General features: G+C 41.3%; 1 protein-coding gene across 2 annotated transcripts in view; it reads left to right on the top strand.

The window, feature by feature from the left end:
- The window catches only part of LOC144688634 (cas scaffolding protein family member 4-like), a 141,815-nt gene that overhangs the window by 33,514 nt on the left and 89,829 nt on the right, over window positions 1–18,472 (top strand). The window contains exon 1 of one of the 2 annotated variants that reach the window (XM_078555435.1): window positions 12,659–12,858. The exons of the other annotated variant lie outside the window; for it this stretch is intronic. Within the exon in view, the coding sequence (XP_078411561.1) occupies window positions 12,763–12,858 (96 nt within the window). The 5' untranslated portion in view covers window positions 12,659–12,762. Of the gene's footprint in view, window positions 1–12,658; window positions 12,859–18,472 lie in introns of those variants that run through there. 2 annotated transcript variants of the gene reach the window in all.

The raw sequence follows: 18,472 nt of genomic DNA, 5'->3' as shown, positions 1-18,472 counted from the left end.
GTACATTGGATTCCTCTAGTGCTGGGTGATCAATCCTTTTGTTTCTCAGCCCCTGCCCTATGTGCTATAAAAATTCCACGAACATCTTGTCGCACAATACTTTCTCTGTATAAAAATTAGTCATACAATTAAACATATATTTACTATTATTTTTGTTCTACTTAACGTGAAACTTTTGCACGTAACCAAAAGCTTTGTCAAAGAGGGAGATGTTAAGGAGCATCTTAAAAGAGGAGAGAGGGGTAAAGATGTGGAGAGATTTAGGGAGGGAATTTCTAGGAGCTGGATCCACAATTACCAATGGTGGAGCAATTGAAATCGGGGGTGTGCATGAGACCAGAATTGGAGGAGGGCAGATTTCTTGGAGGTTTGTAGAGCTAGGCGATTTTTCAGCGTTAGGGAGGGATGAGGCCATGGAGGGATTTAAATACAATTGAGACATTGCTAGACCGGGAGCCATTGTAGATCAGCAAGCACAGGGGTTGAGGGCACATTGAACTGTAATCCAAATCACACATTTAACTGTCTGGTGGCTGCAGTCTGTTGACATTGAGCTACTTTGGAATTGGAAAGTGAGAGATTAAGGGTTCTTTTGTAAATAATTAGGAGGTAGCAGAATGTTTCCTTGCCTCAGTTCCTCCTCTACTCTTCTGAACCTAATGACTGTTGCTAGGGTACAGTTCCACAGGCACCAGCAGTCTTCCTATACCTTGCCCAAATAATCCGGCTTTACACATGAACCTAGTTCACAGAATTGTTATGGCGTAGAAGGAGGCCATTCAGCCCATCGTGTCTGCAGCGGCTCCCTGAGCATTTTAACTTAGTGCCAATCTCCTGCCTTTTCCTTGTAACCATGCACATTGTTTCTATTTAAATAATCATCCAAGGCCCTCTTGAATGCCTCAATTGAACCTACCTCCACCACACTTCCAGGCAGTGCATTCCAAACCCTAACTACTCGCTGTGTGAGAAAGTTTTTTCTCACCTCACATTTGCTTCTTTTGCAAAACACTTTAAAACTGTGCCCTCTGGTTCTCGATCCATTTATGAGTGGGAGCAGTTTCTCCCTATCTACTCTGTCCAGACCCCTCATGATTTTGAAAACTTCTATCAAGTCTCCTCTTAGCTTTCTCCAATCTTTCCTCATAACTGAAGTGCCTCACCCCCGGAACCATTCTCATAATCCTTTTCTGCACTCTCTCCAATGCGTACACATACTTCCTATAGTGTGGCGCCCAGAACTGTACACAATACTCCAGCTGAGGTCTAACCAGTGTTTTATATAAATTCATCATAACCTCTCTGCTCTTGTACTCTATGTCCCTATTAATGAAGCCTAGAATACTGTATGCTTCAGAAACAGCTCTCTCTACCTGTCCTTCCACAGTGTGGATTTGAGGGCATCACAGACTAGTGTGATTCATCCATGCTCAACATCCATTCAGATTCCCAGCAGGAATCACTGAATAATGATTTGGTATGGTAACCCCAGCTGATTGCTTTTTATTCCCTGACCAGCCCAGATGCACTGAGACCAGAATGGAACCTGCCTCCACATGGGTTGAGATCAAACAACTCAACATAAGCAACAGGGTCGAACCTGTGACCTCCCAGGTTTAGTACTGCTCTATGCAGCAAAGTTATCAACAGATCAGCATTGTCACAGCAAGGTACCTGCTGGAGTAATAATATCAACAGAGACGCATCAGATTTCTGACAGGCTAAAACTAATCATGTAGCTGCTGACACTATGAGTAATCAGTATCTCTTTGTCAAGTGTGCAAACTCCCAGCTCTGCATAATAATTTCCAGCCAGGGATATTAGTCCTGAACCTTTTATCAATCAGATTATCTCAGAGATCTCTTTTACAGAAGGTGCTACATTTCCTATATGAGCTGCTTGATAGCAACTGTGAGTGTGAACTTTGACCAGTTTTCTGCACCACCTCAACAACCCCAATTACTGTCCTGGCGATGATCAGTTAACTTAGCACTGAGCAAACTACAATCCTCCTGTTGTACGGATGCTTTTCCTTTTATTTTTGTTTCTGTTGCTACACCAGTGCTTCCTGAACTACTTTCCAATGTGATCCCATTTTAACACTTCAATTAACGTTATCCCAGTAAAAACAAAACCACAATAAAGCAGCATAGTAATATGTACTATCTAATATTTATTATCTAAAGTTTACCTGTTAAAGATCAACATATACCTGTTAAAGATCAACATATAGTTAACTTAGCACTGAGCAAACTACAATCCTCCTGTTGTACGGATGCTTTTCCTTTTATTTTTGTTTCTGTTGCTACACCAGTGCTTCCTGAACTACTTTCCAATGTGATCCCATTTTAACACTTCAATTAACGTTACCCCAGTAAAAACAAAACCACAATAAAGCAGCATAGTAATATGTACTATCTAACATTTATTATCTAAAGTTTGCCTGTTAAAGATCAACATATAAATATATAAATATGAAAATCTGTGATTTGAAAGTACTTTGTAAAGTACTTTATTTTATATACTCCCAGATATTACAGACAAGATAAGTGAACTTTTAATTTTCTTTTGAGGATTTCAAATGACAAATACTATTTATAATCCCAGAGGTGGGGGTTTCTGTGTGGATCCTGCTACACATAATGCAGTTTTAAAAGAAAATTGATTTAAGTCACAAGCTAGTAATTTACCTGAATATCAAGCTGTGATCCTCTCAATCCAAGAAAAGTGGAGTACTTCTGCACAAGGATAGGGCATAACGTGGGACAGTTACGGCCACTGAGGTTTCAAGTGCTCCATATTAATTAAGATGACATTGATACAATAGGTACAATCAGATGTGGATTCATGTTTGGGTAGAGGTGAAAAATAGTAAAGGTAAGAAATCAATTGTCAGAATGGTTTATAACAGTAATCACACTGTAGGATGGGGTATACAGGAAGAAATAGTGGGGGCTTATGAGAAAGATATGGTGATAATCATGGGTGATTTTAATCTATATATAAATTGGACAAATCAGATTGACAAAGGAGCTTGGATGATGGGTTCATAGTGTTTTCGGGACAGTTTCTTAGAGCAGCATGTTTTAGCACCAACCAGAGAGTAGGCTATACTAGATCTGGTAATGTGCAATGAGACAGGATTAATTAATGATCTCGTAGTGAAAAAAACAAAAAACTAGCAGTGATCATAATGTGATTGAATTTCACATCCAGTTTGAGGGAGAGAGGAGTTAATTGAAAGCTGGTGTTTTAAACTTAAATAAGGGCATGAAGACAGTGCTGGCTAAAGTGAACTGGGAAATTAGGTTAAGGGATAACTGAGTAGAGATGCAATGGCAGACATTTAAGGAGCTATTTCAGAATATACATTTCAGTGAGAAAGACTCTAAAGGAAGGATGTGCCACCTGTGGCTAACTAAAGAAGTTAAATATGGTAACAAATTGAAAGAAAAAGTGTATAAGTCTGCAAAAATGAGTGGCAAGCCAGAGGATTGGACAGAATATAAAGAACAGCAAAGAATGACTATGACATTAATAAGGAGGGAGAAATTAGAGTGCGAGAGAAAGCTAGCTAGAAATATAAAAACAGGTAGTAAGAGTTTCTGCAGGCATTTAAAAAGGAAAAGAGTAAGTTAAGTGAGCGTTGGTCCTCCAGAGAGTGAGAATGGGAAAATAATAATGGAAAATAAGGAAATGGAGGACAAACTGAACAGATATTTTGCATCTGTCTTCACGGTAGAAGATACAAATAACATCCCAGAAATAGTTGTGAATCAGGAGGTGCAATAGAGGGAGAAACTTAAAACAATTACAATCACCAGAGAAAGGGTACTGAGAAAATTATTAGAACTAAAAGCTGACAAATCCCCAGGTCCTGATGAACTTCATCCTAGGGTCTTAAAAGAAGTGGCTGCTGAGATAGTAGATGCATTGGTTTTAATTTTCCAAAATTCCCTAGATTCTGGAAAGGTGTTATCAGATTGGAAAATAACCAATGTGACTCCTGTATTCAAGAAAGGATGGAGACAGAAAGCAGGAAACTACAGGCCAGTTAGCTTAACAGCTCTGAAGAAGGGTCATACGGACCCAAAACATTAACTTTGTTTTTCTCTCTTCACAGATGCTGTCGGACCTGAGTTTTTCCAGCATTTTCTGTTTTTGTTTCAGATTTCAAGCATCAGCAGTATTTTGCCTTTCGCTTAACATCTTTTGTAGGGAAATTGCTGGAATCTATGATTAAGGAAAGCAGGGCACTCAGAAAATCTCAATGTAATCAAGCAGAGTCAACATGGTTTTGTGAAAGGGAAATCATGCTTGACTAATTTACTGGGGTTCTTTCAGGAAGTGACAAGTAACATGATTAAAAGGAAACCTACGGATGTGCTGTAACTAAATTTCTAGAAGGCATTTGACAAGGTACCATATCAAAGGTTACTACACAAAATAAGAGCTCCTGGTGTCAGGGTAACATATTAGCATGGATAGAGGATTAGTTAGCTAACAGGAAGCAGAGAGTAGGGATAAATGGGTTTTTTTGGGTTGGCAAGATGTGATGAGTGGAGTGCCACAGGGATCAGTGCTGAGGCCTCAACTATTTGCAATTTATATCAATGAATTAGATGGAGGGACTGAATGTATGGATTCTAAATTTGCTGATGACACAAAGATAGGTAGGTAAAGTTGTGAAGAGGACATAGGAGTCTGCAAAGGGACATAGGTTAAGAGCAAGGGTAAACATTTGGCAGATGGAGTATAATGTGGGAAAACATGAACTTGGTCATGTTGGCAAGAAGAATAGAAAAGCAGCATATTATTTAAATGGAGAGAGATTGTAGAACTCTGAGGTACAGAGGGATCTGGGTGCCCTGGTACATGAATCAGGAAAGGTACAGCAAGTGATTAGGAAGGCAAATAGAATGTAGTCGTTTATTGCAAGGGGAATGGAATATAAAATTATCCAAAGATGAAATCAATTAAATCAAAGCGATGTCCCCATTTCTCTTTATACCCTTATGGAAACAGAACAAATTATCCAAGGGCAAAACTAATTAGCTAATTAATTAAAGTGATAGCCCCTTAAAGGGGCACTGTAACAGAAACTAACTCTAAAGGAAACTTATCTAATTAAGTTAAAACATTGTTTTGGGGGGCCGATAAAGCACTCGAGCCCCTGCGGTGCCCATCGATCGTGGACGGTGTCAAACGAACCGGTGGACACCGCATGCTCCATCTCCAGGGACACCCGGCCGCGAATGTAGCCACAGAAGAGGGGTGGACAGTAGGGCCGGACAACTCCCTCAACCAGTCTCTCTTTATACTCTTTTGAGTATGACTTTAAACAAATGGTCAAATTAACAGTTTAAGTTAGAGTGATAGCCCCTAAGAGCACTGTAACTAAGGAAAAAATGTAAAGGAACCTTGCCAAATTAAATCAAAATGTGGTTTTGGGACTGATGAAGCACTCCAACCCCTGCGGTGCCCACAAGCTGCAGAAAGTCTCTCTCTATAAATGCTCTAAGTACTTAATTAAACAGTGCCTTTCACCTGTATTTTATCTTAACAACATAATTAACATACCATTAACAGTGGTAAATATTTGATTATAGCAGTCTTTAAAAGGGAAATGTTGCCTCTAAGGGTGGAGATTTTACCTTGTTAGTTCGAACCTGTTTCTAGGCATTTTTATACTGTGGGAGTAATTACAGACATTTGAGTTTCAATGCACCCCATAGTGTAAACGTCTCTCGAATTCCTGAACAGATGACAACTCACTGCACCATTGGGATAAAAATCTGGTTTTTTTATGGGTATCTACGTTAAAAATGAAGCCCAGGAGCAAATATTAGACAATCACTCCTAAAACAGGTTAAAGAAACTGTTCTCAACCGTGACTCACTTGGTAGCACTCTCATCTTTACATCAGAAGGTTTATGTTCGAATTAATTCCAAAAACTTGAGCCCATAATCTAGGCTGACGCTCTAGAACTGAAGGAGCATCACACTGTCAGAGGTGCGGGTGAGATGTCAAACGAGGCCCTGTTTCTCTGAGATCTCCCAAGTATCCTGACCAATATTTATCACTCAAGCAACATCACTGAAAAAAGAGATTACCTGGTTATTATCCCATTGCTGTTTGTGGAACCTTACTGTACACAAATTTGCAGTTGTATATTATACATGGAACTACATTTCAGAAAGTTCATAATTGGCTGTAAAGTGCTTTAGGGCATCCTGAGATTTTGAACAGTGCTATATAAATGCAAGTCGTTCTTTGTTTCTCTTCACCTAAAGTAATTACATTCTCTGAGAGACTAAATTTGCTTTGAAAGAAAAAACAAGTCTAGAGTGGACCATGGGGTAACAAAAATAGTAACACATATGAATAGTCAGTAGGTGAGTCTGTGGAGAAGTTAGTCGTGTTTCAGGCCTTCATCACATTGCTGAACTGCATGCATAAACTGCTAAAATTGTTGTAAGGAAACCAGAGGTTCACCCACATGTAGGTAAGCCTTTCTAAAGCAGTATTGAGATTTCTTGATAATTATAGCATTTGTTCAAGCAAAATCAATAGATAGCCTCATTTACACACAGAGTGGTGGAAGTGTGGAATTCTCTGCCATAAAAAGTAGATGATAACTTAATTAATAAATTCCAACCCGAAATCAATCATTTTTTTAAATCCAAGGGTATTAAGGAATTTCGAGCCAGGTTGGAGTTAGGATACAGATCAGACATGATCTAACTGATCAGAACAAGCCGGGGGGGGCTGCTGAATGGCCTCCGTCTGTTCCAATTCTGGCATTCCTAAGAGCAGGTAGGATACTTGGCCAGTTTTTATCCCTCAACAACATAACCGAAACAGATTACATTATCGCATTGTTGTTTGTGGGATCTTGTAGTGCATAATCAGCTACCCCCATTTCTCTATATTACACCAGCAACTACACTTCAAAAAGATGTCACTGGCTGAAAAATGCTTTGGCACACTCTGAAGTTGTGAGAGACGCTAATACAAGCTCTTTCCTTCCTGTGGAAATATCTAATTTAGAGACATTCCCTTAACAATCAGTTTGGCAATCAGTATATCAATTAGATGTACAAATAGAAAATGCTGGAAATTCTCAGCAGGTCTGGGAGCATCTATGGAGAGAGGAACAGAGTTAAAATTTCAGGTTGAGACCTGTCATCAGAAATCAATTAGGTGACTGGTTTGGTGCAAACCTGATTCAGGAAGGTGAGAATGGACTGTTTTGCAAATGATGAATGGCTGCTGAATACAGTGTTTTAAACCTTGATAAAATTTCAACTTGAATTACAAAGTAAGAGCATTGCTAATAGCCTCCAAATGTGGCCTGCAATAAAGAGGAAGAAATTGGAGTCTGAGAGAAAACTAGCAAGAAATTTAAAAACAGACATTAGAAGCTTCTACAGGTATATAAAAAGGAAGAGAGTAGCTAAAGTGAATGTTGGTCTCTTGGGGGATGAGACTTAAGAATTAATAATGGGAAATAAAGAAATGGCGGATACTTTGAAAAAATATTTTGTATCTATTTTCACAGTGGAAAACACAAAAAGCAATCCAAGAATAGTGGAAAAGCAGGGGGCAAAAAGGTGGGAGGAACTTAAAACAATTATGGTCACTAGAGAAAAAATGCCAGGAAAACTAATGGGACTTAAGGCTGACAAGTCCACGGAACCCGATGGCCTGTACCCTAGGATATTAAAGGAAGTGGCTGCAGAGATAGTGGATGCATTGGTTGTAATCTTGCAAAATTCCCTAGATTTTGGAAAGATCCTAATGAATTGGAGACTGCAAATGTAACACCTCTATTCACGAAAGGAGGGAGACAAAAAACAGTAAACTATAGGCCAGTTAGTCTACCATCTGTCATTGGAGAAATCATTATTATTAAGGCGATAGTAGCAGGACATTCAGAAAATCATAATACAATCAGGCAGAATCAACATGGTTTTGTGAAAAGCAAATCATGTTTGACAAATTTATTAGAGTTCTTTGAGGATGTAACAAACAGGATGGATAAAGTAGATGTGGCAAATTTAGAATTCCAAAGGGCATTTGATAAGGTGCCCCATCAAAGGTTACTACACAAGATAAGAGCATCTGGAGTTGGGAGTGATATATTAGCATGGATAGAGGATTGGCTAACTAACAAGAAATATAGAGTCGGCATAAATGGGTAATTTTCAGGTTAGCAAATTGCAATGAATGGAGTGCCACAGAGATCAGTGTTGGGGCCTCAGTTATTTATGATCATATTAATGACTTAGATAAAGGGACCGACTATATTGTAGCCAAATTTGGTGATGGACAAAGATAGGTAAGAAAGCAAGTTGTGAGGAGGATACAAAGAGCCTGCAAAAGGATATAGATAAGCTAAGTGAGTGGGAAAAAATTTTGTAGATGGAGTATAATGTGGCAAAATGTGATATTATCCACTTTGGCAGGAAGAATAGAAAAGCAGAATATTATTTGAATGAAGAGACACTGCAGAATGTTCCGGTACAGAGGCATCTGGGTGTTTTTGTTCATGAATCACAAGAAAGTTAGTATGCAGGTACAGCAAGTAATTAACAAAAAAAAATGGAATGTTGGCCTTTATTGCAAGGGGCATATAGTATAAAAGGAGGGAAGTCTTGCTACAGCTGTAGAGGGTGTTCGCGAGACCGCAGCTAAAGTACTCTGCACAGTTTGTTATGATCTTCATAAAGACTGTTAATTTTTAAAAGATAAATTCAAACTTCCAGTTGATAACTGAAAGGATGATACAATGAGATTTCACATTTTAAACTTTTTACTATAACAGACTAAAAGCTTTTTCGTACGCAATTTATACTTTAAACCCCAGAACAGAACTTTCCCCTTTTACTTTTAACATTAGGAAAAAACCCACTTCACGGGTTTATTTTACACTGTCCCTAAAGCAGTCATTCTATTTTCCTGGACACAGTCCAAAGTGATTCTTCGCTCAGTCTAACTTGTCTGTGCATTTAAAGAATATCTTTAGGAAAGCCTGTAACCTGATCTCACAATGGTTTCCTAAGGACACCCTCTCAAAGCCCATCACCGTGGCAACATGAATCACATGGGCCTTGTACCCAAGTAGAAATGCTGATTAGCTATTCTTTTGACCCCAACTCTATTCTATCTTGGAAGTAAATGGACAGTTTAAAACATAACTTACAAACTGACATTCTCAACACCTTCCTGGGACTTTTGAGGTAAGCAGTCTAACCACTGTAGCACAGATGTTGTTGCCATTGTCTCCAAGAGTGAACACCTTACACCTTCTTTCCATCAAAACAACCCAGACTTCCCTTTAATCTGTAACAGTCACTTCACCCAGGCCTGTTGTTAGCAGACTTCAGAACAGGTCACATGACCTCCTTCATTTTACTCTAAATTAAAGACACAGTCCAAAAATATAACAAACTTCTAAACCTCATATTTACAAGTTTTGGTCTTGCATACTTGCATTGGGTGCAGTTCAGAGAAAGTTTACTAGACTGATTCCTGGGATGTGGGGTTGTCATATGAGGAAAGGTTGAGCAGGTTGGGCCTGTACTCATTGGAGTTTAGAATCTGAGGTGATGTTATTGAAACATATAAAATTCTGAGGGGATTAAACAGGATAGAGACTGAGAGGATGTTCCCTTTCATGGGGAAATCTAGAACAAGGGCTTGCAGTTTAAAAATAAGGGCTCTCCCATTTAACACGGAGATGAAGAATTTTTCTCTGTGAGGATTGTTAGTCTTGGAAATTCTCTTCCACAAAGAGCAGTGGAGGCTGGGTCATTGAATATATTCAAGGCAGAGTTAGACAGATTTTTGATCGACAAGGGAGTCAAGGGTTATGGGGACAGGCAGGAAAGTGGAGTTAAGGTCACAGTCGGATCAGCCATGACCTTATTGAGTGGCAGAGCAAGCTTGATGGGCTGAATGATATATTCCAGTTTCTATTTCTTATGACCATATGTGCCCCGCCTTGTAAACAGGGTTAATTCTGAACTAGATTGATCAATGTAAATAAGGTATCAGACTGAACCTAGTCCAGGCTGCAAACAGTCAATAGGTGCCTATAAACACTACCCGGAAAAGAAGATGGATAAAATCACAAAATCAGGATGTGAACTAAATCCCCCCTGGGCTGTATAAACAAGGTATTATTTACACATCAATATATTAACACAAAAAAGCTTTAGCTGCTGACAAGGTGCTGAGAGAGTGGCAGAATGCATGTTTTCAGATCATTTACCCTCCTCTCTATGGACTCATAAAGACTTTCTGCTGCAGAGATAAGGGATCTAGATTTAATCATGTAAATTTGGGGACCTGGTGTCAGAAACTGAACAGAGCAGCACCACAAAAGCAGTTTTATATCATTGACCTCCCTGCTCATTGTTCCCTTGCAGTTGTTGGTGCCCTGCATTAGAAAGACAGTCGTTTTCAATACTAGCACTCGAGAGGGTAATTGGTAAACCCCATCACCAACCTGCGAATCAAGCTATGATCTCCCCTTGGAAAAACTCAGCAGGTCTGGCAGCATCGGCGGAGAAGAACAAAGTTGACATTTCGAGTCCTCATGACTCTTCAACAGAACTGAGTAAAAATAGGAGAGGGGTGAAATATAAGCTGGTTTAAGGTTGGGGTGGGGGGTGGGGGGGGCGTGAGAGACCCCCCCACCTTAAACCAGCTTATATTTCACCCCTCTCCTATTTTTACTCAGTTCTGTTGAAGAGTCATGAGGACTCGAAACGTCAACTTTGTTCTTCTCCGCTGATGCTGCCAGACCTGCTGAGTTTTTCCAGGTAATTCTGTTTTTGTTTTGGATTTCCAGCATCCGCAGTTTTTTGTTTTGTTTTTATTTTTGTTTTTATGATCTCCCCTTGTTAGCTGCTCCCAGCCCACCAGAGATGGTTAACATAGACAAGGCCAAACTCTGGGCTGAAAAGGGCATTGTGGACTGTTCTTGGCATTCAGCTAGAACAGGGGAAAGCCCACTTTCACATATGTGACACAGGGCTGTCACTCATGAATGGCACTTCAATCTATTCATGAGGGAGAGGCAGCACTGTCAGACAGAGATGCTGTCTTTAGGATGAGACGTTAAACTGAGGCCCTGTCCTTCCTCTCGGGTAGGCATAAAGGATTCCATATTAAGTAGAGGAGTCATCCCAGGTGCCATGGCCCAAATATTTATTCTACAACCAATGTCCCTTTAAACAATCACCAAAGTATCAAATAGGGAATACAGGAGAAACCGCTTTACCCTGAGGTGGTGTGCGAATGCGGAATTCAATATCACAAGGAGTAGTTGAGGTGAACAGTATAGATGCATTTAAGAGAAGCTAGATGTGACGGAGAAGCAAATAGTGGGTTATGCTGATGAGGAAGGAAGGGAGCATAATTGCTGGCATGATTGCTTGGGCTGAATGTCCTGCTTCTGTGCTACATGTTCTACATAAACAGATTATCTGGACTATACCTCATTGCTGTTGGATTTTGCTGTGTGCAAATTGGCTGCCATATTTCCTGCATTACTCCAACTCAAAAGCATTTCATTGGCTGTAAAGTACTGTAAAGCACATTAGGATGTCCTGGAGTATGAAAGAGGCTATGTGAATGCAAGTTCTTATTTTCTTTTCTCCCAACTGATATTCCAGCTTTCAAATAAATCTTCCATTTGAGTGGTACAGACCCCCATTCCTTTCACTGCTGCTCCCTGATCTTTGCAACCACAACATGTTCTGTACAGGTTAACAGTGAAGATAGTTTCAGTGAGCTGTTGTTCCATTCCAATCCCTCATCCATTTTGTCCCCTTGCCCAATTAGCCAGTGTTCTTGTGTGGCTGCCGACAGGGGCAACGGGGCATCTCAGCCAAGTCCAATCCTACCCTCATTCGACATTCTCACATGTTCGCTTCCTCCAGGGGATGCTGGATGGCATTGTTGCATGGGGGGTGCGGGGGGGGCACTGCAATAGGGCTCATTGTACCCTAACCCACCTGGCAGCAACTGATGGGATTGGGCGAGCTGCCCAATTTAAATGCCTTTTAGTGTGGAATCAAATCTGGTGGAGTCCGAAACGGACGGCCCATCCAATCCCGATAGTTTCCTGTGGGCGGGTTGGGTTAAAAGTGCCACCATAATGTGTGGTTGTCAGCTGCGATTCGCAGTGGGCCCTGCTGAGATGCCACCCGTTGTCGAATAGCTGCCCAGGCCCACCCATACAGAATGATGACTCAAGTGATGAACCGGGAGGGAGCTACTGCCTTGAAACTGTATCACCAGCATTCAGGAGAGCAGAGGAAACTGTAAAGAAAACAAAAAGAGAAGTTTTTTTTTCTATATAAAGAACTAAAAGTAAAATAAACAAAATAGTGAGATACAGCAAAAGAAATTCCGCATTCAGCGGGAATAGCCTCCCACCATTCGCCCCTGCGGGCTGTATTACTGCGTCTCCCTGTTGGTGTGTAATGTATCTCAATGCAATGACCCTCAGGCCCCTCATCTGCATGAGGTCTTACACCGAGCCAATTGGAATGTCAGCTGTGTTTTCTTATGGTAATGAGCCCCATTGAGGCTCCATGGTCGTAAAACCCAGTCACTCAACGTGAGGTCAGCAGTGAAAAGAGCAAGAGGCATTTTTTCAATACACAACTTCCAACAAACAATCACTTCACGATAACAAAAACAGGAGAAACGGGGGGAAAGAAATGTCCAATCTTCAATAAGCCAGATGCATTGCTTTGTCCCTTTCTCTGACTGGGTATGTTCTGTGGTGCAACAGCATGGACTGGGGAATATGAGCTGGAAATGGAAAATGAAGTTCACAGTGAGTATCTATCTCTCATGCCCCTTTCGTGTTAGTAATGATTAGTAGTGACATTTCCCGTTAGATATGAGAAGGATGACTTTCCTCAGTAAAAGCTTGCTGAAATGTGTCACAGTTTATCCAGGGTGATATAGTTATTGCAAAGCTCAAGTACCCCTATGCAATGATTTATCAAAGGTCAGAGTCTCAGCAGAAACCAGCATATAAATGGATATTAACTGTTTAGTGCAATGAACAACCAAAAAACACTGACAAAATGTTTGCATTAGACAGTTGGTAATTTTGAATTAAATCTTATCACTCAATTGTGCAGACCAGAAAGTTTTGATGTATCAGCTGGTGCTGTGTTAGTCAATACTGGCCAGCGCAGGAGCTGTTGTATTACAATGCACTGTCAGAGTTACAGTCTTCGGACAAGACTTTAAACTGAGGCTCCTTGTTTTCTCTCAGGTGGATGTAAACAATTCCATGCCATTATTTCAAGGGAAATCAGGGGAGTTCTCCCTGGTGTCCTGGCTAATATTTATCCCTCAACCAACATCATTGAAACAGATTCTTTAGTTATTGCATTGCTATTTGAGGGAGCTCGCTGTGTGCAGATTGGCTGCTGCATTTCCTAAGTGACAACTGTGACTCAAAAGCACTCGGTTGACTGTAAAATGCTTTGGAACATCCTGATGTTCTCAAATGCGCTACATAAATTCGAGTCTTTTTTTCTTTATTATTGGTGGAGTAGTGGTAGTGGTGGGGGTGGTGGTCTGGGAGACACAGGTGGAGTTCCTGCTCCAGATCACAACCTCTGCTGGAACGTGCGCTTCATCTGAGGGCAGGTCTGTGATATCAAATAGGCTGATGACGCTCATTGTCGAGGTTCACATGTAGAGAATGAGTCAGCAACTTCTGGAGAAGAGAATATTGCAATAAGTAATTAACAATCCAACGAATATTAGAAGGAATTTTAATTTTCAAAATGCATCTTTGCTTTCATGTAACACGGAGCAGATCAATTTGCTGTTAATTTTTCTAATGCATTACATCCTAAATGAGAATTCCGGAAACCTGCAGAGACACTGTGTTTTCCAGCCAAATGCCACCCTCTGCGTAGGCTCCCTTTTTGCTGGAGTTTCCCTGGCAACGTTTTTACTCCTTTTGACACAAGGCAGCTGGCACACAACTTGCCTCCCGTGCCTCTGTAGCTGGCACACAACTTGCCTCCCGTGCCTCTGTTGCTGTATTATTACTGCTCTGGTTAAGATCAGCTCTCTCAGCACAGATTGGGCATTGATTCTGGTACTTGTTAGTCTATGTGGCTCAGTAACCGCGTACTAGCCACTCACTGTACAGACCAGAGAAGTTCCAGGTTCGATACCCAGTCTGCAAGGACTTAGCCAATCACAAAGGGCACTGGTAAGGACACGACCATTGGCCTCAGTACCCCTGGGTTAGGGAAGGAAAAATGAGCCAGGGTTCCTGCTCCTGAATCACTGTCCAATCATCCCTTCTAGGAAGTCTATGAAGTGGAATCAGGACGCTACCCAGCGGTGGTGCAACTGTGGGCTGATACTCTCCTGAGATCAGAAATGAAGGTTCAGTGTGATAGCTGTGAACAGAAGCCTCTGTAAGGCCCTATTGCAATAAAATTCAATGGCTCCATGAGAGCCAAGCAGGAACTTGAACAGTATAGTTTATTTTTTAAAAATGACTTATCAGTGACTAACTCAGGAATGCTAAATGTTATGTATTAATTGCAAGTTCCACTACAGAGCTTGATCCAGACTGAGACTCTAGTACAATACTAGAGTGGTGCTGTACTGTTGGAGGTACACCTTTCTGATGAATAGATGTAAAATGAAGAAGAGCGGGGGAGTTCTCCCTGGTGTCCCTAAACCAACCTCAGTAAATCACATTATCTGGTCACCATCCATTGTTGTTTATGGGACCTTGTTGTGTCCTAACATTACAACTTTAAAAGTGAATCATTGACTGTAAAGTGCTTTGGGGCATCTTGAGCTTGTGAAAAGTGCTATTTACATGTAAGCCTTTCTTCCTTGATGGGTGACCAGCTTATAAGTGATAATTCAAGGACGTGTTCACACAATTTACTCAACCTGTTGCTGTCATCAGTAAATTTTATGAAGATGGAAAACATTATGTTCAGACATTGTTGCTATGCCTTGTGAAGCTCTGAGAGCAACTTCTGGGATGGTATAATTGGCAGACTTCGTGGGAAGTCAAGTTCGTTGTCTTCATGTTGACGCATGCTGAGTTAGTAAGGTGATGGGTGGAGGAAAAGATTCTGTTTCCTATTCTGTGGTGAATGAAATCATCAATTCCGGTATTTCAGAGCAATATGTCAATAACGGATGCAATGATGTAATTATGTTGCTTCACACAAGTCTCCCCTGCAATCCTTTTGAAGATTGTGCAGTAGGAGGTATCAAAGTCCTTTTTAGGTCAGGACTCGCAGCTGACTGGGGTGTTCAGTTATCTGTCTGACTGTGAAATGAAGTACATCTACTGGTGTTATGTGGGCAACTGTGTAGTCCCCATCTGCACAAGCAGGTCCCACACCAAATAATGACCAACCATTTTTCTATGCGGTGTTGGCCAAAGATTGTTGGCCAGGGCAATGGGGGAACTCCTGGCTTGTCATTGAAACAATTCATGAGATATTCAATGTCAACCTAACTAGGGAGGTGGAACCTTAGTTTAACTCCTCAATTTAAAAGATGACTATAAATGGCTTAGCCAGCAATGAACCGATGGCATTGTCGACCCATGAAAAATGAGCCCTCGAGCCTGCTGCTGGGGTGAACCATCCTTATTGCAGCAAGCTGAAAGATGTGTGGCTGGTTGGTGCAATTCTCTAACAACCAGAAAACTGGCACCCAATACCAGAAGGGGAGAGTGGTTCACCAGCTCCCTGTCCGGGGACAGAAGCAAAACAAACAACACCTGAAGTGCACTCAGTTTAATTAAAAACAGCAAGGTGATGTTTTCTAAGTTGAGCAGTGTGTTAACACTCACTGGTTGTGCTGAACGCAGATAATGAGGGGATGGTAGGAAACTAGTGTCATAGTGAGAACTGGATAGTGTATCAGTGTTACAGTGAAAAGGTGGAGTAATTCAATGTTATAGTGAGGGGTTTGAGATATATTAGTGTTACAGTAGGAGGGGAGGTTCTATCAATGTTTTGTGAGGGCTGTGTGGTGTATCAGTGCTATACTTGATTGTGTGGGACAACTCAATGTTATGAAAATCAGCCAGGACTCAGTAGTAACACTCTTACCCCCAAGAGGGTTATCAGTTCAAGAACCACTCCAACAACTTGTGCACAACATCATTCTAGCCTGATACCCATGTGAAGAATTAATGGGGTGCTACACTGTTGAAGGTGCTGTCTTTTGGGTGGGATGTTAACCTGAGACCCTGTCTTCCATCTCAAATAGATTATAAATTCCTATGCCACTATGGGAATTCTGGTGAACTGACCAATACTCATTCTTCAGTTAACACAACTAAACCAATAATTTGCCAATCATCTCATTGCTGTTTATGGAAGCTTGTTCATTATCTACTGTATGTAACAACCTACAATCTTACAAAGGGACTGTTTAGTGCTTTGGGACATGAAAAGCAACATCAACTTGCAGTTATATAGCACCTATAATGTAGTGAAATGATTGAGCATTAGCAATCAAAATTTGGCAGTGAGCCACATAAGGAGGTGAGCTAAAGATTAGCCAAAAAGGTCTGTTTTAAGGAGTATTTTTAAAAAGGAGAGGGCGGTAAAGAGGCAGAGAGGATTAGGTAGGGAAATCCAGAGATTAGGGCTTGGCAGCTGATGAATTCAGTATGGTGATGTGTGTGGGGTTATATCAATGGTTTGGTGATGGGTGTGGGGTATATCAATGGTTTGGTGATGGGTGTGGGGTATATCAATGGTTTGGTGATGGGTGTGGGGTATATCAATGGTTTGGTGATGGGTGTGGAGTTTATCAGTGGTTTGGTGATGGGTGTGGGGTATATCAGTGGTTTGGTGATGGGTGGAGGGTATATCAGTGATTTTGTGATGTGTGTGGGGAGTATCAGTGGTTTGGTGATGTGTGTGGGAAATATCCGTGTTTTATCATAGAGGCCTACAGCACAGAAAAAGGCCCTTTGGTCAAACAAGGAACTATTCTAATCCCACGTTTTTCCAGCACTAGACCCATAGCCTTGTATGCCATGGCATCGCAAGTGCACATCCAAATACTTCTTAAATGTTATGAGGGTTTCTGCCTCTACCACCCTTTCAGGCAGTGAGTTCTAGATTCCCACCATCCTCTGGGTGAAAAAATTCTTCCTCACATCACCTCTAAACCTCCTGCTCCTTACCTTAAATCTATGCCCCCTGGTTATTGATCCCTCCACCAAGGGGAAACGTTCCTTCCTGTCTACCCTATCTATGCCCCTCATAATTTTATACACCTTAATCATGGTCCCCCCTCAATCTCCTCTGCTCCAAGGAAAATAACCTCAGACTCTCCTCATAACTAAAACTCTCCAGCCCAGGCAACATTCTGGTAAATCTCCTCTGCACACTCTCTAGTGCAATCTTATCCTTGTTATAATGCAGATTCCAGAACTACATGCAATACTCTAGCTGTGGCCTAACCAGCGTTTTATACAGTTCCAGCATAACCTCTCTGCTCTTATATTCTATGCCTTGGCTAATAAATGCAAATATCCCACATGCCTTCTTAACCATCTTATCTACCTGTCCTTAACGGACCAGTGGACATGCACACGAAGGTCCCCCTGATCTTCGGTACTTCCCAGGGTCCCACCATTCATTGTGTATTCCTGTATCTTGTTTGTCCTGCCCAAGTGCATCACCTCACACTTATCCGGATTAAATTCCATTTGCCACTGATCAGCCCATCTGACCAGCTCGTCTATATCCTCCCGTAGTCTAAGGCTATCCTCCCCACTATTTACCACCCCACCAATTTTCGTGTCATCTGCGAACTTACTGATCAACCCTCCTACATTCAAGTCTAAATCATTTATATATACCACAAACAGCAAGCGACCCAACACCGATCCCTGTGGAACCCCACTGGACACAGGCATCTAGTCACAAAAACACCCCTCAACCATCACCCTCTGCTTCCTTCCACTCAGCCAATTCTGGATCCAATTTGCCAAATTGCCTTGGATCCCATGGGCTCTTACCTTCGTTATCAGTTTCCCATGTGGGACCTTATCAAAATTGCTGAAGTCCAAGTAGACTACGTCAAATGCATTGCCCTCATCTACACGCCTGGTAACCTCTTTGGAAAATTCAATCAAATTGGTCAGACATGACCTCCCCTTAACAAAACCATGCTGACTGTCCTTGATTAATCCCTGCCTCTCCAAGTGTAGGTTAATTCTGTCCCTCAGAATTGCTTCCAATAGTTTCCCTACCACTGAGGTTAGACTGATTGGCCTGTAGTTCCCTGGTTCATCCCTTCCTCCTTTTTTGAATAATGGTACCATATTGGCCATCCTCCAGTCCTCTGGCACCTCTCCTGTGGCCAGAGAGGCATTGAAAATTATTGCCAGCATCCCTGCTATCTCCTTCCTTGCC

The sequence above is a fragment of the Cetorhinus maximus genome, chromosome 13 (assembly GCF_964194155.1).
Source record: "Cetorhinus maximus chromosome 13, sCetMax3.hap1.1, whole genome shotgun sequence".
Lineage (NCBI taxonomy): Eukaryota > Metazoa > Chordata > Chondrichthyes > Lamniformes > Cetorhinidae > Cetorhinus > Cetorhinus maximus.
Note: the sequence above shows the minus strand (reverse complement) of the source record. Positions and strands in the feature narration are given on the sequence as shown.